Source organism: Struthio camelus, chromosome 1 (assembly GCF_040807025.1).
Source record: "Struthio camelus isolate bStrCam1 chromosome 1, bStrCam1.hap1, whole genome shotgun sequence".
NCBI classification, from domain to species: Eukaryota; Metazoa; Chordata; class Aves; order Struthioniformes; family Struthionidae; genus Struthio; species Struthio camelus.
The window spans coordinates 69,944,744-69,970,105 of record NC_090942.1 but is presented as its reverse complement, the minus strand read 5'-3'; the positions used below and the strand labels follow the sequence as shown (position 1 = coordinate 69,970,105).

Below are 25,362 nucleotides of genomic sequence, written 5' to 3'. Positions count from 1 at the left end.
TTAGGGGAGGAAGAAAAAGAGGGAAAAAAATGAAGAAAATAGTAATGACAAGGAAGCATACGCATCTGCTGCCTGAACTGGTGGCAGCATCTCCCACAGTCTAGGTCTTTTTGACCAGGCTGGACAAACATTTCTCCAGAGTCATATACATGAGGCAAGATTTGTAGGAGGAAACAGTATCTCCTGTTAGAATAACAAAAGTTTGACCCGAAGATCAGAAGCTTCTGAAGCACAGAAAGCTTCCATCATTTATCTACCAAAAGACCCCTCTCTGAGTAAGCCCTGCTTGACTCAAACCTTCAGATCATCACAGCTCCATCAGCACATTACAAGACATATTTAGATATGCTCATCCCTCCTACGGGAGGTGAGAGCCCTCTGACCTATTTTCCTGTAACTTTGTTTCTTTAGTTTTAAAAACTCACTCTGAAATACATTTTTCTAGAAGTCCTTCAGTATCTCAGGACAACAACAACTAGCCATGCACAAAGTTTAAAATCTTGAAGTGAAATAACCCAGCCTATTTGTATGAGAAAGCAGTCTTTTCTGGAAAAGCTTACTAAATTCTCAGTATACTTCCCTGGAAATTTCACCTAGTGAATGCAAGACTGCACATACAAAATCTCACTTTCTTTAAAGCATAACTTGGACGTTTTTCCTTATTTGCCTATTTAAACTAGCTGACAAGACATACATTCTGGCAGAGTTAACTCCCAAAGTGACACTAGGGTTTTTTCCCCCCCAAAATGAAGATTTTTCTTGAGGTAACGCGCAAGTTGAATAGGGATTATAATGAAAGCTGGATTGCAACCTGAACCACAGCTTTCACTATAACAAAATTTATAATATACACATATACTTTTAAACATCATGTCAAACTAAAACTCAGCAAGTAGTCGTTAGCCCAGATAAGAGAGTTAAAGAATTTTTGCTGTAAATTGTTTTGGGGCTTCAGAACACACACATAAAAGTTACATAATTTAAGACAATTCATTTGCCATAGTTGAGACTAAATATTTTTTTTAAAACTAAACACAAAATCTTATTCAGGAGTTATGCTTCATTTGCAACTAGAGCTCTTTGTTTTTCTTTACATCCCCCTCTAAACAGCTTTTTTTGCTGCATGCCATTAGTCTAGAAGATGCAATGAGCTATCATCAATGTGAAAAAACAAGTCTGCTCTGATGAAGTGAGCAAGTGCAGAAGCTCCTCTCATTTCAAGTAATGTATGCCTCCAAGTTAAATATTTACACTTGAAAATTAACTATGGACTCGGCATGGTAAATTTTCGTAACTTTGCCAACATTATGTACATTATGAATTTTCTAAGGAAGGCACAATTTTTTTTTTCTCTGTTGGCACAATATCTAGCACAATAGATTCCCGGCCAATGAAAAAGGTTCAAATGCCCAACAAGAATACAAACAATAATAATTCCTTATTAACACCAGAATAAATCATGGCTCAGCTCTTCCCTTCAGGGTCACTGCATATACACTTCTCTCCAAGCAAAAAAAATCTTGTTTCACTAGAGCATGTTGGAAACCCATTGCCTCTTGATAAGATACGTCCTCCATATGCACTCTCCTGGACCTGCAAAGGATTTAGGCACAGAAATATTCAAGCACCGCAAGCTCTCCGAGATTGAGCTCATGCGCACATGCGTGCGTACAAACAATAATACAACCATCCCTTTTGGCATGCAACCTGTCCGCACTATGGAATAAGTCAGTCAGGCACAGGAGAGAGCCTGGTTTAAGCATGCCTTGACACCACTACAACTAGCAGACCCCCCTCACAGGCCGTTTATGCAATTAGTTGTCCTATTTGGGAGACAGCAACAAATCTGAACAAGATCTGACAGATCTGAACAAAACTTGCCAGATTTGCATGGAAGGATTTTGAGAGCTATGCTTAGCCTTACAGGATAAACATATGCCCAGTAAAACCAGAGATCATGAGCTGGCAAGGTTCTTCCAGCGTCATATCCCCATATGATACGATTTGCCATCTTCTGATATGGGAAGGAAGGGAAAAAAAAAAAACACACACACAGAATAAGGAATGATGTGACTTAACATAGCTATGTTGGAGTATGAAAGATTATATATGTTATTTTTCCAGGAATCCAGCTAGTCAAGGAACTGTTCTACCAGGACTTTTGTTTGCATTTTATCACGAAACATTGATAACGCCTCTTTAAAAAAGAAAAAGGAAAAAAAAAAAAAGAACAAACATTAGAATCACTACATTATCGCTATAAGATCAGTAATTTAACTAATAGAATGATGACCTGAAATTATATTTACTTTCTTCCCGACGGTCTGTATACTTCATTTGAAAACTGAGCCTTTAATACACACAGGCAAAAAACCCCAGCAGTATGGCCAGATGTACAACCATCGGAGCCTTCCATTGCCTATCTCAGGTGATAAGGTCTCTCTTCTCTGTTTGAAAATGCCATGTTTTTCAATGAACACAATTCAGATTTTTTTTAAACAATTTGAAACTTGAACTTCAATATTTGAAACAAAAGCAAATTATATTCTTTCTTACTGACTAGTTTGTTTTCTATGGCTCAATCTACAATGATACAGGTGACTGGAACTCCCTCTCCCCCTTCTAATTAGCAGGGGGATAACAAGTTAGTATCTGTGGTTTCACAGCTCCAATGCGCCGCCTTCTACTTCTCCAGTTTGTATCCTTCCATTCTGAAAGGAAACAAAATGAGGCAGAGCAGTCTGTTCAGTCTCCTTCACCAAAGAGGTGTCTTGTCAAATCTGACTGGAATAATCTAGAAAGCCAGACGTTAGAAAATCCTCAGCGGTCCCCCAGAAAAATCCAGCTAGCTCCTGACTTGCTCCTCTGCTATTACGCTGCAACTGTGCACTCAAAGAAAAATAGAAGACATTGAGAACTAGACTAGGAGGAGGTAGAGGAAAAAAGCAGCGAGTCAACTACATGTTAAACTTCTTCCCTCCACCCCAAGGCAAGTCTTTAATATAAGTTTGGTAATCGATGCTGATATCAGGAGAGCCACAGGAGCCTGCAAGATAACCCACCGCACTAGAAATCCACTAGGACAGAATTGTACTAGGCTGTGGGGGGGGGGGGGGGGGGAGCCCAATGCCCTTTGAAGGATTCATATTTTCTTGCAGCTTTCGAGCTGCAAAGGACAAAAAGAAACAAAAACAAAAAGCACACAAAGAAACCCACAAGTGAGCCTCTCTGAGGCATGTTTCTGGTGGCACCCAGACCCAGCTCTCAGACGCTAAGCCAGGGAACACTTTCCTTTCTTTCAACCATAGCTCACTGAAGCAATCATGAAAACCAAAAAATAGCTACAGAGGACTAGTGATGTACCTGTCCTTTTACTAACAGCAGTATTTGCATTCATCTCAAATAAGCCTGAGAGAACCTGATTAGCTATGCATCTGAAGGAATGGCTGGTAAGAGTTTTTACACAGAGCTGTAGTTCTGTTGGGGGTAACGCCGTCTTCTACAGCAGCAAAGCACAAAGTATTTCTAATGCCAAACAGAATATAAATTAAAAAGCGATGTTCTTCACTCACAGCATAGTATAGACGCATGTCTCACATTTCAGTGCATTAATACATCTATTTAAGGTCTTTCAGGGTGCCTATTGTTACAAAATTTTTCAGTAACATGTGCTAATAGGTGGATGCGTGTCATGGTAAATGTCTTGGAAGAACATCATACTACTTTGGACAAACTCCAGGCACAGATCGTCAAATGAGGATGTGCAATTAAACTTAAATGGATAAAATGAGATGAAATGACTCCCTCCTATATGTGGTCAGCACATGCATGCATCTATGTGTATTTATGCATTGCATAAATAGCAATTCTGTAGCTGCTTTTCTGCAAAGAGCACATTAGATGATGTTTTCTATTTTGGCCCAAAACACGTGACAAAAATCTGGAAAAATACATACAAATGTGTGATATCTAAGTAGTTCAAATCCTGCCATTTCAATGGTTCTTCATTCTATAAAATCAGTCACGTTTCCTCCACAGCTTAAGCTCTTCTAGGTCAAGAAATGGAAGTCTCTTCACAGTTGCATAAGGTAGATGATGGGTTGCATCAGGCGGATGATTGCCAGAAAGCATAAAACAGATCCTGCTAAATAGGGTCTACATCTGAGTTAAAGACGGCATGAATTTGAATGAAGACAGATCTAAAAAACTCCTATATCATTCAGTTCTAAACAGAGATCAAGGCTGATACACAATACACAGTGCAAATTCTTTTGGCTGCACAGGCTGAAATTTTGGCTTCCTCTTGCTGTTTATGGGGTCAGTGCTCAGATGCACAAACCCAGACAGCAGGCAGAGTTTGTAAAAAAAAGGGCTTAGCAAGTGTATAAGAAAAAGTATACTTCTATCCTTCCTCTGCACGTCATAAGTACCTCCTGCCAGCCCTCCTAATGGCGATAGCTATGTTAGGAAGCCATTAATCCACAATTTATCATAGAATAATTTAGTTTAAAAGGGACCTCTAGAGGCCAACTGGTCCCCACCTCTCCTCCTCCTCTGACCTCTCATTCAACAAGGGCAGATTTCAGCAGCGCCTCTGGCTACTCAGCACCTACTTGCGCTACTACCGTCTCCAAGGCTGTGGCCAGGGGTGCAAGGACTATGCACCCAAACTAAAAGTACAGGAACATGCAAGGTTTTATGCAGAAGCTTGTATTAAAGCATTTCTCTGCCAAAGAGCAAAGATAGATCAGTTAGCCTCCAGGATCATCAGTTATTCGTGTATGGAGGCTTTTATCCAGTGATCTGGTTTTTAAATTCACTTTCTAGTCAGTGTCGCACACGTTGCCCTATTAGAAAATATAGATAGCTTTTCATTTTTCCCACATTTCTCCACCAAATATACATGGTTTTAATGTCTTTTACTTTTCTGATAGCTATTGAATCAGATTTCTTTGCTTTCCCCGCAAAGCTGATTACATTAACATCCAAAGCAGGGCTCTATTAACTTTTAAGATAGAATCAACTTTCAGATGCATTCCTCTTGGGTAAAATAAGCTTGGCCTAAATTTTCAAAAGTGACTACTGATTTTAGAGGTGTCAGGTATAGCACACGCAGGAAAGTAACACATATCTAATTTTTCAGAGGCATCTACTACACTATGCTTGCAAAAAACTAGATGCCTGTAAATTATATCATTAGCATCCACTCAAAACAGAGACACCTAAAAACTATTTTTTGCTTTTGAAAATGCAAAACAATTTTCTTTAGGCTGCATTTACCTAATGTTTAGATTAGGCACACACCATCCTAATAAATTAAAGATGTTCTACCTCCTTGAAATGCCGTCAGTTTCAAAGAAAAATGTGTTAAAAGATGTTACAAGTTTCAAAACTGACTTGAATTTTGTCTCTTAATCTTAGTATTTTTAAAATGAGATTTTTCCCTGCTGCTTTGAGCAAGACCAACAAAACATTAGAAAATAGCAACTACAGAGAAAAGTTTGGAAACTGACTATACGAGAATTCTACCAAATATTAAGTGAAAATAAGTCTTTTTTTTCCTAATTTCAATAATGCAATTACAGTAATCTTATTTTTTTAAATAATTTTATAACAAATACAAGTATTCAAACAGGAGGGCTCCTTTTAACTCGGCACCTTTTACGCGCTAGAAAGAGATCACACAAAAAACAGCCAAGTTTGAACTGGAGAAGGAAGAAATAATGCTGCCTCAGTTATATCTTTCTATTTTCTTTCATCTACAGAATCTCAAGAGGATGCTCCATATGCAACGGACTCTGCAAATCAGGAAGAGAAAGGCAGCCCTTTCACTTGGGAACCTCCATTACAACAAACCCACAGAAAATTACCAACTACATGACTATAAACCATGATATCCAACAAACAAACAAACAAACGGCTTGAGTTTCACATTCAGGGTGACATTGAAAGGCAGTCTGAAAAAACGTACTCCAGTTCACATTAGGCTTATTTGATGTGGAGGCATTGCAACATTAACAGATATATATTTAAAGTCAATTTGCATAGAGGAAAATAATGTTATTGAATTGTCTGAGTACCTAAAGCAGTATGTTCTGCCTCTAACATGTAGACGTTTCTCTAATGTATTTTCGTATTTACTGACATCCACTTGGAAAGCGTTCAAAGTCTGAATACTAAGTGTGTGTAATATTCAGATGCAAAAACAAGTACTCTTGACTTGCTCTGCTAATTTCCAGCCTAAATAAGGCACTAAATCTGAAGGTTGCAACCGCAGCAGAAAGAAAAAGTACAGGAAAAACTGTGTGATCACTAGAAGCAAATGCAAAAGACAATAAAAGGTGGGAAAATTTAGCAAGACAATCTTCACAAGCACCTTTGAGGAAAAAAAAACAGCATCTGGCTTGCGTCTTCGGTTGAACGCTGTAACGCATAACCCTGAAACAATTACACAAACTATACACTGAAGCTGTCTGTACAAACATTATTAACCAGCTTCTGTGACCTTTTCTGCAGTAGATGCAGATGAATGTTTGAGACAGTCTTTATAGATTCTTTCTAAAAATATAAAATCCTGTTTATATGAAAGCAGATTCATTGATTGTTACTGAATTTACAAGTACCAGAGAAAAGGTGGCGACAGCAGATGCAGAGCAGGTTTGTAGAACGCTTGCTTAGAAGCTGGTGGCCAATATTTACGCTCATACATGGAGGGAGTACTCCAACCATTGATCCAGATCCTTTTCTGCAGTTCTTGGATCACACTGAAGGCAGTGGAAACCAAGGCTTTTCTGTACCTCTCTCAGGGTGCTCTGCACTTTGTAGGATCAGGATCACAAAAAGGACAAGCAATTTTCCACAAACCGTTTACTCAGATAATATTTTAACACCAGTTGAGAGATTCTCATTAGGAAGAAAAAGTTGAGCCTATTTACCAAGGAGCGGGCACCTCTAATCACCTCTGGAAATTCTGTACCTCTTGTAGGCAGAGCAAGCTTCTCTTGCAAGACTGAGTTTCTTTGTCTTTGAAACACAGTTGGCTGTATCTCAGCAATAGTCACAGAGTAAGCCAACACACAGTTGACATGGACTATCTGCAAGTCTGAAAGTCCAGGTAGCATGCTGAACAGACAAAGCCACAGCATTGCTATGGCAAACAGAATTACAGTCTCCAATTCTGGTATCTACACCTCAAAAAGAGTAATAGTTTAAATTACTCAGAGAAAGAGGTACGAGACAATACAGAGTGGAAAATATTTTATAATGAGGAACTAAAGACACATGAATTACTTAGTCTTACATAAAAAGATGGTTTAAAAAAAAGTGACCACAATTTACCAGCATGAGCATGAAAGATTTTTGACACCAGATGACCCTTTAACCCAACTGAAAAAACCCTTATGAGATTAAATATTTGGAAGCTGAAAATAAGCCAACTCAGATGTCTAATAAAGTATACAATACTAACAACACGGGTGCCTAACTACTGGAGGACTTAACTGTGCAATGTTAGGAGTTATTTTTACTTTGGGTCTCCAAATCAGGAGCCTGGATATTTTTCTAATATCCATCGTGCTTTGGTGCTCAAGTAGAAGGATTCAGAAACTGCTGAGGGAGACTGTCTGGCCTGCGAGGCATCCCTCCTGCCCTTGAGATCTGTTATCCACAGGCAGCCCAAAGACAGTAGGAAACAACATAAATACTATAATATTTAAAATACATGACTTGGAAATCTACCTCTAAAACAGTATCTTTTGCAACGCATCTAGGCCTGTAGTGAGATAAATTCAACATTTTCTTTCACACGCAGACTGGGGATCCCCATTGTTGTCCTTATTGCAAGTTATTTGCAGCACAATGGTTTAATCAGAAAACTGGTGTTACAAAAACAGTTATGATATTTTAAGTAAATTACACCCACTTAAATCTATACATTTCCTGAAACATTCTCTTGTCTCAACTTTTGAGTCATTGTATCATTACGAGGCATTGGCAGTAAAAGAGCATTCAAAAGCAAATGGTGAATGATGACAGAAAGCATCATAGACAATCCTATGCAAAATGACAGAATAGCTTCCCATAGAAGTATAGCATATGTCTGCTACTTCTACAGAAAGTAGAAACTGGAAGCCACTGATGGGAAATATTGCAATTACATTCTTATTTCTGGAAAACTCTCCTCACTTTCCATTTTCAAAATTCAATTTTCAAATTTGAATCCAGAAAATTTGAATTATTGTTGAAGCATCTCACAATAAGGAGCTTACCCCAGGAAAGGCGAGTGTCATTGTGAACTGATCTGTTGCACTGTGGATGATAATTTCTGTGAGCAGAATTTCTCGCTGATGCTTTTCAGGGAGTTATACGGGTTGTTTCGCATATCTTAGTTACCTCAGCACACCCCATCTCCCAGGGCAAGGTAGATGTTCTGTCACTATACCATTTATGCAGAGGGTAACATGATAAAGTCAAGGCTATAAATTCTGGGAGAAGAGGCTCTGAAGAGATAAGAAGTTGATACATAAAGAATTCATAATCCTGCTTGGGGCAGTGACAAAGGAAAAAGTTTTCCAAAAGATGCATTTCCTTCAAGATAATGTAGTTGTACAAAGATCTAAAGAAAAATGTGAGTACCACCCTTTGTTTAGGGCAACAAAAACTTGCCCTGCTGAGATGGTTTAACCTTTTCTCTTTACGTTACCAAAATGAAATCCCTTCTCGTTCCTTCTCAGGGTGCACCCTTCGTGAGACGGCTGTCCTCCAAGCTGAAATCACCCCGGCAGCACACACAGCCCGGTATCCCAAGCTGTGGCAGGCAGAAGCCAGTTTTCCAATATTAAGTCAATGAGACCAAATGAATTTTGCACCTTAAACTACCTTCCCTTTGGGACCCTGTTGCAGTATACATTTGCAATGATTCAAAAGCAGCACTTTCCAAAACCTGGCATGATGTATTTTTCACCCAAAAGCTCAAAGCCCACAAACCAAAGAGTTATTGCAAAAAAACCTCTCTCTGCATTGCTATTACCTAACTGTTCATCTTTCCATGTAAGTTTGTACGTTCCAGCTGGCCCAGCTAACTGCACTTTCTAGCTGGGAGAAGCAGACTGAACCAATTACAGTGCGATTTCTCTGATGCTGTGCGTCTTCTGGCATGCTCATCATCTCTTGCTGACACTGCCTGGAAAGCCCCTGCTCCTTCCTGAGGCTACCTACTTTGCACAATACTCTCTAATCCTAAACATAGTCTGGGAAAAAGTGAACTATTCTCGCCCTAGGTGGAGACAGAGAGGGATATTCCTCAAGAAACAGCTTCCCCAGCTTTCCTAAATGGCCCTCCCCGGAATTATTTGTTTTTCCCGCCATACTTGTTTGCTTTAACAAATCCTTTCGTTTAATGGTATGCAGTCAGGCAGAAGTATATACATTTAATGCAGGCATTCACAGAGGTCACCTGAAAGACAATGTACTTATTAAAAAAAGTAGCATAGGCACCTAACTCCTTTCTTCACAGTACACTTACATTGTCAACAACCAAAATTAGAAATCGACATGTGTGGAGAAGGTGGAACTCATTTCACTAGTTCTAGTAATCTAAAAACTAGCATTTAGTCTAACTGAGTCAAAGTTCTCTATACAGTCAAGGCAGTTAAGTACCTCCAGGAAAGCGCTTCATCCCACTTATCCTAGGTACCTATCATGTCCTGCAGCCATGCCTGCCTTTCTCTCCACTGACTCCAGATGGAATCTAGATGATTAGCAGAGACTAGACACTTCTAGACACCTACAGTGAGGTAAGATAAAACCTGTGCCAACTGATTCATTTTACTATATGAAAGAATGGCAGTTTGAAAATGTGTCTCTAAAAGCCTTTATTGGATACCTTAATCATCTCTGGAGCGAAGCTCTTCCCATTGTAAGAAGGTGACCTGGATCACAAAATACTATAACGCATCTCTCTTTCAATTCATATTATTCTACATCTTTCCAAATTTTTCATAGTTCAGCTAGATCTTTTCCAGTCACAGTCACTTATTCGTTCTGCTGGTCCATTAAGCAAATTATACTTCTGCCTTTATATACACCTCTAAACACTCAGTGCAACCGCATACATCTCCAAGACATTCTAATGATTCCAGAGGGTAGAAAATGTGTTTTTCCAATTATTTGGACACAAAACCACAAGTGCCCTGTGACACACTCACTGGAAAGACAGCAAATAAAACCAAAAGTCCCCATATAGCTAGGCTTCTAGTCAAGCCCCAGCGCAGTCTACTGATAAGCGTGTCTAGATGGAGATGGAAGAAAGACAGGGGCATAATTTCCCCTTACCCACTAGCACGAAGTACACGGCGTGCACGTCATGTGCTACTATGTGCAGTCCCCCATTAGGTAACACAGACCCTTCTACACCTGTCAGTCTCTGCCCATTCTTTGCATCACCTGCCAGTCCTCAGATCCCTGAGGGACTTCAAAACTTTGTGACTGAGAATGAAATCCTCGTTCTAGTAGAAAGACAGAACTTACCACCTGCCTACCTTTCAACTACAGACACTGCCCACAGGCCAGGAACTGCTCCCTTAGTTTACCTATCTTACCAGAGACCCACCCAGTCGTTAAGTAAAACACATCTAGCTCTACGTGCAGGAGGTCAGAGAACAGTCCCTTTTTCTGCCAGATTCACATTTGCCCATGGTGATATCTACATACAAGCAAAGCACACTTGATCACTACAACTTATCCACAAGAACAAAACCACACACAATCTGAAGATCAAGTATCTGGTTCGAAATTCATACAGAATTCTCCACGTTGACTCCTCAGTGATTTGGGGCCACTGACTAGGTTTTTAAAACCTGCCTGACCTTAGATACCAGCCTCCCTCCATAACAACTCATTTCCTAACACCTGAACTGCTGATCAGCAGACAGAGATTGTAAATTCACAGGCAAGAATCTTTTCATATATCACATACAGGACTAGCTTGCCAAAGTTGAAGACTATCTGAAGGACTCCCTATTAGGGCTGCAGGCAGATGACTAGGCCACTGATTTGGTCCTGGTTTGAGGTTAGGCTAACTGAACAGGACATGGAAGACTTACTGGACGGGATATGAGAAAATCCTGAACAGGACAAATAACAGAGTGAGAAGCTGACAAAGTTTACAGATAGCACGAGAGATGGCCAGTCTTCACAGTTAATTGAAGAACTGAAGTACCGGGGACATTTTGGGGAGTACTGTAAGGCCAACAGTGCCTAGGTAACTTCACCAGTAATGGCACGTAAGGCCAAAATTACCCAGGTATCAACGTCAGAAATACCAAATTTGCGTATAGGTGTAGCAAAACTGAGACTATTAAGGGAAAAGTGATTAGGGGTGTTTTTTGTTTCTTTTGGAGAAGACTGGGGCAGAAAAGGGAGGTACAAAGGCAGGAAAAAAAAAAAAAAGGAGGGTCAAAAACAGGAAAAGGAATCATAAGCTATGCACATCATGGGACCACAGCTGTCTGGGGATACCTCTCAGGAGCTCTGCGCTTGATCACAACATTGGAGCAGGTCAGCAAACTAACGCCTTGTTTTGACCACACCGCAAGAGCCAAACCTGCTTCTGCACTCAGGAAGACTGGTGTGCAGGGTACTTTCTCTGGCTTGCCAGGGAGCACCTAGACAGATGGATCAAGTATCCCACTATCACCATGTCAGTGCCTGTTCCAGATCTGATGATATCGGCAACTACCCAACACTTCATAATGCTCGCCTCATTAAAATTAAATGCTAAATTAATTTCTTCAACTGCATTTCCCAAAGTAATATTTTTACATGAGCATGACATTTTACTTTTAAAAAAACATCAATTTTCCAAGCCTACGCAGCTGGCAGGTTAGGAAGAGTAATAGTGCTTAACATTTGGGAGACTTTGATACTAAAGGGATGATGACCATGTAAATATATAATGAACATAGGTAGACAGCTCCCCAGAAAACATTTCTTTGCCAGTCTTCCGAAAGAAAAGTAGAGCCTCTGCCGAGATACAATAGACTTTCTGAAGCCCATATCCTAACATATAAATAAATCAAAATACAATCCGATCCTCCAAACATTCATACTCTAGCCTCTACATTAATCTCCCAGCTAGCACTTGATGACCTGTCAAATCTTTCTGTTCCAGGCTTTGTAGCTGCAGAAGCAGGTTTAGATACTTTCTATGACTGTTATTAAAAAAAAAAAAAAAAACCACACACTAGCTACACGGACTAGAGGTTTAAATCCCAAGATGACAAGTTAAGCTTTCCATTTTCCACAGTAATTCTATCTTTAAATAGTACTTTTAAGTACTATTTCATCACCAACATTGGGAGACAAGTACTAAAGTTCACCAATACATGTAAGCTCATCCAGATGGCTTAATCACATTCCTTTTGAAGTATCAAAACATCACTGATATGTGCTATAAGAATATATTTCCTGCTCTCTGATATTTGTAGAACGGGCTCCAAATAGGATTTCCCCATTCATATTTCTGGTAAATAATGTGCCATCTAGCCCTACTGAATGCATGCCAAAAGCCTTAACAACTTTCAATCAATGTATTCTACGCACTAACGCTCTCCACAATAAATCACCTTAAAGCACAACAGTGTTGCATAAGGAAAAGAGAAAAGGAGAAAAAAACCCTTAAAAACCCTTAAAATAAAAACAACAAGATGTTTGGGGGAAATACTACCAAATCAAGGCAAAGCAGAACAACAGTGAAGTTCTCAGCAAGAATGCTATATACTACACAAAACTGAAAGAAAACTCCCGACTGATATGTACCATCAAATTTGAAGGAGAACTTGATGTTTATTTTAGTGTATTTTTGCATTAAATCAACAGATGTATGTTCTAGTCAAATAAATTTTGATTGACAGAAATACTGTAAGTTGTGTAACATACATTGCAAATTATAAGCACTTCAGAAGATGTCCAAGCATAGCGTTTCATAAGAAATGGCGAAAGTTGCCTTCCCACAGTTCAAAAGGTTTTGAAGTGTTTTGTTTAACTTTTTGTACTTTAAAATCTGATCCTTTTCAAAGGGCTTCAAAACTGACCATGTGTGAAGACACTTTCCTAGAAGTTCTACCAATTACCTGTAGAGCCCTATGCTCATAGCTTCTGAAGACTGATATCCAGCTTTTTTTGTTTTGTTCTAAAACAAGAAATTGTTTTTAGAAACTGCCAGGAGCAAGCACTTTCTGCTGGCTTTGGTTACGTATGCATGCCTGATAGCTTTTCTCACTGCATATGAATTAGGACACCAGTTTTCCTCTCTTCTGTCCTTCCTCTACACCCTTTGCCTTAAAGTAGGTAAGGGCCTTTGAGTCATGTTCATCTCAATCTTTCTTTTCTTCTTTTATTTCTGATTTTTGCTATAATGGCCAAACCGACAAGAGATACTCTCTTTATCCTGCTCACTAGTATGCCATTCCATTTGCTTTCAAATCCAGAATGAGACTCAAACTACCTCTCTTTTGGTCACAATATAAATCCAAAAAACGAATTAAGGAACGAACTTCAACATAGTCCCTCCTGAACTTCCCAGGAATTCAGGATTTCTTCATTTCTGCTTTAAGCAATAAGCTTATCATATTTCACTGATAACAACCAACAACTTTCTTCAAAGAAAACTGTAGAGAAACGTATTTGAAAGCTCTGTACAGCGCTACTACATCCCAAACACCTGTTGGCAGTAACAAGCATTTCACATTCACAGGATTTACAAGCAACGAGCCAAACGAGCCAAAGCCAGTGAGATTCTATCTGACATACCAAAAAAAAAAAAAATTAGATTTATATCATTTAAACCATTCATTGATTTAAGAATGCAATTTTGGCACTGATGGTGCCAGAACTAACTGATGCCTGTGAATCTTGGGTTTTGCACTTACAAATTTAATTTAGCTGAAAGTGATGTAAAAATTGCATATAATCCACTCTTCCCTGTGGCTTATAAATACAAGTCATACAGAAGTTCCATTCAAATCCAAATTAAACCTGATCAATTTCAATTTTCACTGAATAAATACATCTTACTTCTCACTAAAGGCACCAGTATGAGCTTAAATTACACCTGAAAATACTCTTTGCATCTATACAATCTATGAATCAGCAGTAATAGGTGATTTAACCATCACCTTGGGAATTTCAGCACACAGGTGCTGAAATTTTCTTCTCTACACAAAAGTCAATTCGTATACAAGTCGGGAAAGTAACGAATGCTACGATTTCCTCTGTTTTCATAATGGTACTTGGGCTTATTTCACTTATTGACAGCAAAGTTAGCAAATTATGTTAAAGGCATCCAAAGATTATCAGACCTCTTCACACTTAATTAAGTCCAAATTTCTAATATTTACACCTATGGGGTCTGAATGGAAAACGCAGCCTCTTGTGAACTATATGGAAGCTATAATATAGAAATAACAACAAGTTTGAGGCTGTGTATCAACCTAAATTTTCAACTTCCTGCTATGGTCAATCAGTATCAGACAAACATAAAATTCAATATACTATGCAACATATTTAAGTATAACATTTTTCCACTATCTTCAACAAACATCAAAATTAACTCTTGAATTCACTTGAATTCCATTGCCTCTCACCTGGGTCATTGTAGTAGTTCTGTATCTGAAATTCATGAAATCTGCTGCTAACAGCCACATATAAGACAAGTTTCAATTCCAAATTATTGTTGTTGTCAGTAGTGCATGAAGCAGAAAGAATATAGCAGGTATCTAAAAGCATATTTTGTCTGACAGAAAGTGCAAGTTGACCATCACACGCATAAAAAATATTAAACTAGAAAAATGGAGAAAATTTTTAAAATTTTACTTCCATCTGGCCATATTGAAGAGTGGAAGTCTTTTTTCTCCTTTGGAATAAAGGATATGAAATCCGATCAGTAACATGAATTCATTCCTACAATGCCTGTAGGAAGAAATGTTGAGTTAATTACTCAATTAGAGCATATTTACTTTGTAATTATAGTGTCATGTTCAGTCATTTTAAATTGTTTTTTTCCAAAATACCCAAAGGCAACCATCCACATCACGGACTAAAAACCTGAAAAATTTAAGATAAATAACAATATCATTTAGAGAAGTATATTTTAAAAGTATGATACAGCATCCTTTAAGGTTGCACAGATCCTAGATAATATTTTCATTGAAACAATTAACTCTAAGATTTATGTACAAGATGCAGAGAGATTAACCCATGGGATTAGCCAGAGCTTTGGTCTCATTTCTGGGTCTGTTCTGAAAATCATTAAGTCTCCCGTCACCCTTGAGAATGACTTAATTTTCATCTTGTATCTTTTACCAAAAGAGCAAAAATTTCCTTTGACATACCTGTGCTGGCTTAATCTGTTGGTGCCCAGCTCATGACACTGATGAATCCCATGGATTTCTTGTTTCCCTACAGGTGACAGGATAAATAACTCCCTCCAGACAAGGCTTTAACTGGTACTCTGATAACTCCGCCCAGCTGTTAGAGGAGATTAAACCTCCCAGCCTGTTTCAATGGGCTCTGATTGTTTTACCTGCCCAGACAGCCACTGAGATTTAGAGTATCCTATGAGGGATTAAAAACACACATAGAGGAAAATCGCAGAAGTTACCTACTCAAATCCAACGTATAATTAATCTTTGAATTTCTATATAAGCCTCTACCATTCCACAAAACATCAATTAGGACTCATCTTAATTAAGTCAGTTGGAGGGGAGGGGCTAAACAGAAGCTGTGTCCCCTAGTTTTATGTGTGGGTATGTATAGGCCAACAGTAGTTAGATTCAACAGGATTTTTCTCAGTTACAGCAGGATTCTTCCATTGACCTGATACGCTGACAAGTACTGAAACATTGAAGTGAATTGCCTACAGATTTCTGCTGCCTCATCTCTGTCTGTGCTGGCCACTGCCTCCATCCACAATTCTTCAGGAGAACCGTTGTAGCACAGCACAGGGACACAATCCACTTACAAACTCAGTACATCTGTTGGAATAATTGAAACTCCAGACTTGTCTCTCCTCACCTTCGACTTATGATGATACAAGACCTGCAAAAATAATCTATTCTGAAAGCAGTGTGAGGCACTGAGGCCAAAGTCTCTCCGGCCCTCCATCCAGAGGCTTCAAAAAAAATGGTTATGTCATCTGATTAAGCACAGAAACATGGCTGCAGTTCAGCTATTGGCTGGCATATATAAAATGCCTCAATCTTTAAATATACAGATTAGATAGTAGGAAAAACAGGGTTTTCTTTGTTTTTGCCATGAGCGTGGTTAAATACTAGAACAGGTTGCCCAAAGAGGCTGTGAAATCTCTGTCCTTGGAGGTGTGAAAGACTTGACGGGATTTGGTCTCCTGCAACCTCATCTAATTAGACCTGTTTTGAGCAGGGAATTGAGCTAGATAATCTCTGGAGGCCCTGCCATCCTGAATTATGATTCTGTGATTCTGTTTAATCCCCTCCCTCCTTAAGCATGCAATTCCTCACAGTGAAACACGTACCAGTGAGGGCAGTATCTCAAAATTATCCTTCCTAAGAAAGGTAGATAACTGTGAAGATGATACATTGAGCAGACCAATATTAAACCCGTTATGAGCAGTTTCCCCTCAATCTAAGCTTCTCTTAGGAATGAGCCATACTACTAACCTCTCAGTTGTAGATCAAAATAATTTGCCTTTGTATCTGGACACGTGCTGATATGCCAAAATAAAGACAATATGGAATCCCATCAAGTCTTCTATCTTATATCAATTAATGCTTTCTCCCTTTTTTTCCTTCTTCATTTTTTCAGGGTTTTTTTCCTCCTCCTCAATGGACTGCCAAATTCAACTATCCAAACCATACAAGCTACTAGCTTTATATTTAGGTTTCTGGGAGAAATGCAGCGAGGCCTTACGTTCTGGAAATCTCTATACACAGTACAGCTCTTCCAGCCAAAAGAACGTAGGTACCCTGACTCCCTTTAAAGTTTGTTACAAAGTTTATACTGCTATCATCATTATGTCCCCTTGCCCACGCAAAGTGGCAGAAGCCATTTTGAGGATTCTATAGGACAAACATTTGCATACACACTACAGACTTCACCATCATCTAGTGCATGCCAGTTTTGCAATACCGATGCATGCTCTTGTGACCAGCAGATTTCATCACTGTGTTTCAGAGCTCCCAGAATACTCCTTTGCCACCTAAAACTAGTACTGACACTACAACATACCTGCTTTCTGGCAGAAGTGCTGTAAGCCCATCACCTCTGCCCACTGTTCTCTGCACATGAGACCAACTCTGACTTCCTCTCTCTTAGGAAAAAAGGAAAGGAAGAGGAACAAATCCTCAAGAAGCGTTAAGTGTGCAATGTCTCATTTGCTCCAATAAAGCCAAAGCAATCTAAAAGTGTTAAGTATTCAGTTTGTTTCCGCTTGCATTAGTAGAAGTTACAAAAACAACAAAAAAAGCCAAATTTTATGTAAGATAACAGATATGTCCAAAGGGAAACCATTCAGTGGTCATCGGTAAGACTGAATGCTTAATATCATCTTTTATTCTTAAAATAAGGATATGGGAATCAATCCTTATTGATTGATTTCAATTACTGAACTTTCTCCCAAATTCATCTCATCTCCACTATGCATCTAAATAAAAAATAGTGTTTTTGATAAATGATTGATTCAAAAATACACCGGGTTGCTCTAGAGTTTTAAAAATAAGATAAGCAATTGAAGGATTTAATAACATTATGTTTTGTAAAGCATATATCTGCCATCGGTAAAAGCTTTCTTCAGTGTTAATCTGATTTGTTGTTTTCAGTAATTTAAGAGAGACTTTTACTGCACACAGTCACATCTGTTATGTTGTTTGATAGTCAATAAATTTACAGAAGTAATTGGCTCAGAAGAGATCTTGTGTTTGCTGTTCCTAAACGTCAGTTTCTTGACCTGATTCCCAGAAAGGGTTAAATGAGACAGTTGCTAACAAATAAAATGATAACTTGATGTTCTCAACTGTCCTGTATAAATAATGAAAGTTCCCTTAAGAAAGGAAAAAAAACGGGGGGCGGGGGGGAGGAGAAAACATAAGTCAAGCAGCAATTGCCATTCAGATTAATTCTATCTTAAGTATGGATGTCGATTTGTGATTTTCCACAAAAGTGAAAGAAAATAAAACAAATTAAGCATTCACAGCAATATTGTAGTTATGCTGCATGTTCTCTACATTAAAATGTTCTCAGAAAGCTTTTAAAAAGGAGAACAAATAGCTCAAAGTAATTATCTTGGTAGAACAAATTAATTCTGCACAGCAAGGGTGTGTCACATCTCCTGCAATGAATTACACAGATGTAACCCCAAAAACATATTTGATGGCACAGCAGACGTGCAACCAAGAAGGGGTTCACAAGGAGCGTCTTGGTTACAGAGAGCTCCAGCTAGATCTCCACAAATGAGTATTCACGATGGGAAAAACACTCACAAACTTTAGGAATAACCAGTCAGAGGACTGATGTACATGTCAGAGAAAATCTTTCAAAAGTATATGCTTTAAATTCCAGGCCTTTTGCAGGATACTTAAATACTCCTTTTAAGGATAGGAAATGGCTGAAAGCACTTAAATACTTTTCTGTAGGCTCTACCGGTAACTTTTACAAGTAAATGCAGAACACTATTATGTAGGGTGTTTAACTATTGTTATTTAACAGTAAATATATTTTATATTGAACATAATATATTCATATTATGTTCAATAAAATACTTAATACTTAGAGCATGTTCCAAGTACTCTGACATAAAGGACTGTACTTTATAAATACAAGCAATTACTGTTAAATCAGTGGAGTTGGAATTTTAGTGCTGCATTTTAAAATAGTGATTCAGATTTCCCCCCTCAAATCCTGAGGAAAAATCTGAGATGCTTTAAACTAATTAGCAGTATTCATTAGGCCCCATAACTCATGCCCATTCAGACAAATCCTCACAGCAAAATGATAGCACGAAACAGATACACAAAAATGAAGAATCAGATTGCTAATCTAATCACTTTGTCACCATGGAAAGAATGGAGTTTCTCCTACATGCAAAAACACAGTCCCAAAAAATTACAGGAAATAAAATTGGAATTCTGAAAATACCACAGAAAAATCACAGCAAACATCCAATAAATTTTAACCCACATCTCCAAAGGTTTTATCTCATAGCACAGCATGAGATAGTTTTCAACCCTTAAATTGAAATCAACTGTGAAGTGTACACCATCATCTGTGTATTTGTATCTGCAAAGTTAAAGGGAATATTTCTCATTTTGACCCTCACTTCAGGTCAGAAAATGCACTAGGGATATACTAGTGATTTGACTGTCACTGTCAGCAGGTTTCTGACAGATAAAGGGAATACTAATTAGTTGCTTAATTTAACAGATACAGAAGACAGAAGGACTATGAAAATAACGTCTTACAGGGAAAGATTTCAAGAACAAAATATGGGCGGGTTACAAAAGGAGGTTGCAAGAAGACCTAATTATGGTTGACAAATACCTGAGGGGATTTTTTACAAGAAGCAGGTAGAAATCTGTTCAAAATACGCAATAAGGACAAAGCCCAAAGGCATTATCTGAAATTGAACGAAGGGCAGTTTAGACCTGGTATCAGAAATGGCTTTTCACTCAGAGGATCATTACTATATGGAATAGATGACCTACCAGGGGCTCTTTAATACTAATGAATTTTATTCCAGGATAGATACATATCTATCAGTGCTATATCTGGCCTTTCCTCCTGAAAGGCAGGGGATGGAGGAAGCAGACCTAGAATTGTCTCCTGCCGAACGCCTCCCGAGCGCCTCTACGGTGCCCGGCTCCGCAGCCCTGTAGCGCCACCTTCCGGGAGAGGCAGTACTCGGACACCCCCACAGCCTCCCACGTCCACCTCCCACCTAAGCCCTGTAACTGAAAAACAGAGCAAAAATACTAGTTTTATTTCATTTCCTGGCTGGTCACCAAATCTCACCAGGAAGGATCCCTCCGAATCACAAGCAGTGAAATTTAACTAGATGTTTAAACTTCATTTGAGATTCCAACTTGCAGCCCCAAAGGCCAGGTTGACTCATTCTGTTCCCTCCCTTGAGAGGGCTGTAAAACATAATTTTGCAAAGTAGATTTTCCATTTTATATCGCAAGACAAAATTTTCAAAATATTATGAGGGAATGCATTAAAGATGCCCATCTAGGATTACACCAGGTCCCATATGTGCATTAAATGTGATGTAGTTAGTTTTGAAAGCTTTTTCTGCTGCCTTTTTTTTTTTTGTTAATTTTCTAAATAAGCATATGCTCTATGATAACAATGAATAATTAATTGTTGTCAAAATACATTCCATTATGTAGGAAAAATAAACACTGAAAATTATCTCAGCATCAAGAAACAATACTATTAGTTCCCCTTTCCCTGTGTAACATGAGACTGCAATGAAAGCGTAACAGACTCATATTTTTAACATCCTAAAGAGTCAGGAAATTCTCATTTTAGGGCAAAACGGTTTTGGTGTGCTAAGTCACATTCAAAAGTGTAAAATAAGGATATTCCAAACCTAGCTAAATTAGTAGTGAAGAAATCAACAAAATTAATTTTCCTTCCCACAGCCCTCTCAGTTTAACTAACGCTTTCCAGTATACTTCAGTACACTTTTGTTTTTTCTTTTAAATAAGCTACCATTATTTTGGCTCATTTGCCATAGAGACTCCTCAGTATGAGGCTATTCAGGCAGTCTACTAAGTGGTTAACTGAGGGCTGACATGTGCAGAAAGCAACTACAGGCAGAGGCCTAGTCATGCCACTCACATTTCAAGAAAGAGACATAAAATTTTTTCTTGCGTTGGTAGTACCTGGAACATCCACCCTGCTACCAGCAGCTGAGAAGGATGCAGAAGTGAGGCACCGATTATCCTGAACCGATCCTCCCTCCACACATGTGAAGGGCAGACCCGCAGCACAGCCCTAGCCTTGCCTTCTCCTCGTCTTTTTAGCCTCTTTCAGCTGAGCCCCCGCACCCGCTTTAATTACCCCCTTCCCCATCGTGATTGGTTTGCTCTCACCTCCTTGCCACCAGCTTTTCTTGGCTACTGATCAATTTAACCTTTCAAGCGCTCTCTGTTTACACAAAATAAAAATAGATTGTAAATACATGACAGCCCGAGCACTACCAGGGAACACAACTTTCTTCCATCTGGCTCATTCTCTGTTTGCTTTACGAGTTGCTCTTTCACCTGGGAGTCCTGACAATCCGCATCAAGAGACAGATGCAAAACTGCTCCTCCAATTATATAATCACTGCAGCTGATAAGCAGGGAGCTGGCTGTAGGTTGCCATAGCGTTGGCATATCGCTATGGAGGCTGAGCTCCTCGTCCCCCTTCGTGGCGCTGGCCGCGGAGCAGCAGCTCGCCCGCTGGCATGTGCCGCGGGCTCGGCCCTGCTCGCAGCCCGCGCAGCGCTCCGCTCCGCTCCGCACCGCCCCGGGGGCCGCTTCCTCTGCTCTCCCACCTCACCGCCACAGGGCGCCTGGAGGGTGCTGCTCTTTCTATTTAATCGTATTTAACTGGAAGGGGTGGGGGGTGGGCCGACCGCTGAAACCCCTCCGCTATGAAGAGCTGCTGCAGCGATAACGCCCGTCCCCGGCTGCCGCCCCTGCCGGGGCTGGCCCGGGAGAGGGCACCTGGGCAGCTCAGCGGGCCGGGCTGGGGGTCCCCGCCGCCCGGGCGCCCCCGCACCAAACCCAGCTGTTAAATCGCCGCCGCCGATCGCCGTCCGGACAAGTCAGCCCGGGCAGCGGAGGTGCGAGCACGTACCGCGAAACGGGGCGGGGGGGCTGCCCTAGGGGGACGGCAGGGGAAACAAGTTGGCCACAAACGGGGGGGGGGGGTTCTGCTGAGAAAGACCCCCCCCCCCCGGCAGAGCGCTGCCGCTGGAGCACTGCTCCTCTCTCGCCGAGGGAAGGAAATGGCTCTGCCTGCTCTGCAATACCGCTGTGCGCGCTCAGGGCTGGTCGGGAAGGGAGGGGAGGGGGTGACAACATGCAGGTAACAGGATAAAAATAACTTCAGGAACAGCAGATCGGGGTTGAGCGGGGAAGGGGGGGGCGAGGGCACACTTCTGGAGTTTGGACAAACAAAGTTTTACTACAGGGAATAGCTGGGTACATTTGCTAATGCTGAGGAGCAGCAGCACGGCTGGGTATCCATGATGCGGGCGATCCCGAAAGGAGCTAGTCGAGAAATCACTGCCCCAAGTAAAGCCTAACTTTAATTTTCATACAGACACTCACCGGTGTCTGTCATTCTGTCTCCGTATGTGCGTGTGTATGTTGTGTGTGTGTAAGTAGATAATTCCCCTTCCCCTCCCCTTTCGTGCGAGAGATTAGAAATAGCGTAAGAGAAGGGTAGGGCTCCTCTCCCGGTGTCTTAGGAAGCCGTACTGAGATGGGGGCTAGGAGGATCGGGACGACATTAATTGGTAAAGATCCCCTAATCCCGGCTGCACTGCGAGTTAAATCTGCCCCCGACACGTAAAAGCGAGCTGCCCCGCGGCTTCACTTAGCCTCCGTCCACACTGCACAGCCCCTGCCCCGGGCGTCCCCTCTCGCCCGTCTGCTTCAGAAGAAGGTGACGGCGACTTAAGCAACTTTTCTCTGCCTGGGGTTTCATACGAAGCACACGCTCCCCGAAGGGCTGAGGGGCTCTCTCCCTGCAGTACACCCGTTACTGATGGTATCTATACGCTCCGAATGGAAACTGGTGTCAAAGCCTGTCCTCTCCCCCGGCCCCTGCGCCTGCCGCTGGCTGTGGCAGCAGCGGGAGCAGCTGAACTGCACCGAGAGACTACAGACAATGGGGACGGGAGAGAATGGTTGCTAGAGGCTTTGAGGTAAATCTCAAGCTTACCTTGATGGTTTTCTTCTGGAATGTACATCCTCTTGTTTTCATTGACCATTTAAAACGAGTCCAGATTAATCCCTCCGCAAATCGGCTTGGTAAAATTCAAGGAAGAATGGAGCTGCAGAATTCCCTCTTTTATTATTACCTGATTCCCATTATTGCATCAAACACCAAAAACTGATCCTTTCCACTACTGCCTCCTTTAGTGAAATTGCAATGCATCCTCAGTACATCCGGGCCCCTTCCAAGAATTTAGCACAGCACCTCTGGCTGTTAAACCATAAAAAAGAACAGGAAGGGGGGAAATGAGAGAGGGGGAAAAAAAAAAGGAAAGAAAAAGCATCCAGGACAAACCTCTGAGGGTTAAATGTCTTTTTTAAAATCCACCAACTACAAGAGTAAGAAAAGGAGGAAAAAAAAAAAAAAAAAAAAAAAGATGTTCAAACGCTGCTGCTCCTCCTCTTCAAAGCCATTCTGAGCGCGTTGTGTTGGCAGGGAGCTGTTTCTGCAGAGGAAGAGAGAGCACAGTCCCAGCCCCTTACTCCCTCCCCTCCCTCAGCACGCTCGCTCCCTTCTCTCTGCCTCTCGCAGACAGACAGACACCCTGAACACTTCCAGATGTTCCAGCTGCGACGGCAGCACGCAGCCCCCCGCGCACAGCGCTGGGAGCCGGCTGACTTGATCTGAAAGTTTAACACGCTCCCTGCCTTCACTGCGCCTGCTGAAGCCTTTCTACAGACATGACGTCAAGGAGGCAAGCCGGAGCCGGCTGCCTGGGCGAGTGGGGGGACCGGCGAGGGGAGCGGCGGCGGGGCCGGGCCGGGCCGGGCCGGGCCGGGCGGCGGCACCGCACCGCGCCGCGCCTCCCGGGTCGCCCGCGGCAATGGGCGCCGCCGGCCTCCAGCCCCTCTTCGACGCGATTTCTCAACGTTGTGGGCTCTGCCCTGCGGTTCCACTACGGAATGCAATTGTGAGCTGAATTTAAAGGAGGACGATGTAATTTGCTGAAATATTACCGCCCGCATCATGTGCGAGCGCTTAACGAGACGGCAGAATGAGCTGTGATTGTGTTTGATCCATTGCGAGCAGGAGTCCACACGGCACAAATGCATGCACGGTACACACAGAGCGGAAGAGAGAGAGCTACCCAGGGATAAGTTGCATAGACAAGAGGATGCACAGATGTTTAAACAGATTAATCAAGCTAGGATTTGCAAAATCCTTGGTGGAAACACCAAAGCGTTCTGCTGGTATTCCACCACTTGCCTTAATTATCCCTGTCGTTTGGCCCACTGTAATTGAAGCCTCCACAGAGAGCAAAAATGACTTCTTTAAAACGAAATGTGAACTGAATGCAGTACATGCTAAATGTATCTGGACTCTCAGAGCTGCCATGTTAAACAAGAGATGCAGAGTTCAAAAATACCCCTCCAGAACCGCTGTAGAAACTGTAACAATCTGAGAAACTGAAACACTGAGTTACAGGTGGGTAAATGTGCAGAATATTGTGTCCTCTGTGCAAACCTATAGGTGTCAATTCTCATGGTAACAGGGTATCCATTTAACATCACGTGTATGCAATACTATTTATGGAAACTAAAGTATAGTGGTTCTTTCTTTTCTCATGGTTTTTCATGTAACCTAGAAAGACAGGGTATTTCTATCCAAATATTTTAAAGTTGGTAACACACTCTGTGAAGGAATCACTTTAGAAGGAACTTCGTGCCTTCTCTACAAATGGATTTCAGCGGGATTTATCAAATATCTGTCTCCCTTTGAGGCTTTTCTTCCCACCACTTTACCTGAGCTGTCTCTCAGGTAAAGCTCAGAATATAATAGAAAACAGCAACACCTAACAGATTTAGGCAAAAAAGCAAGAAAATATACCATCCACTTGGAACTACAAGAGAAACTGGACTAGATGTAAAGCACTTACCAAAATCTGGATGCAGCCAATGCACTAGCCCTAAGACAGGTCGTTTTGGTTTCTAATAACCACTGATGATCATAACTTCTGCTTTAGCTGCTATCCAAAAGGTAGTTCACCAACAACATATTGCCATTGACAGCATGTAGAGATGCAGCTTTATTTCTGAGTCAGGAGGAAGAGGTCCTCCGAGCAACTAAAATACTCTGTCCTCTATTGCCTAGTTTTTCCTCTAATAACGTCACATGCACTTACCCTATTTAACTTATGAGATCAAGCAAGATCATAGCTAGAAATGGAATAGCAATATATTAGCTTTCCTTTTCAATTCCAGTTGTCTCTTTCTTGTAAAAATGAAAAACCCACTCTTCCCTTCATCATTGTAAAAGGACTAAACAGTAAAGTATCCTCTTCCTAAATTTGTTGTGTAAACAAGCATTTTATTTTTCTCCTCATGAACACAAATTCCTACC

At 40.9% G+C, this 25,362-nt stretch overlaps 1 protein-coding gene across 8 annotated transcripts in view; it reads right to left on the bottom strand.

The window, feature by feature from the left end:
• Positions 1-23,726, bottom strand: part of CACNA1C (calcium voltage-gated channel subunit alpha1 C) — a 451,988-nt gene extending 428,262 nt beyond the window's left edge. For 4 of the 8 annotated variants that reach the window (XM_068947471.1, XM_068947499.1, XM_068947534.1 and 1 more), the window contains exon 1: positions 22,969-23,724. In XM_068947471.1, the coding sequence (XP_068803572.1) occupies positions 22,969-23,017 (49 nt within the window). In that variant the 5' untranslated portion in view covers positions 23,018-23,724. Of the gene's footprint in view, positions 1-22,968 lie in introns of all 8 variants that reach the window. The other 4 variants (XM_068947524.1, XM_068947518.1, XM_068947509.1 and 1 more) reach the window with 2 other exon arrangements.
• Positions 23,727-25,362: the final 1,636 nt, after the last annotated feature.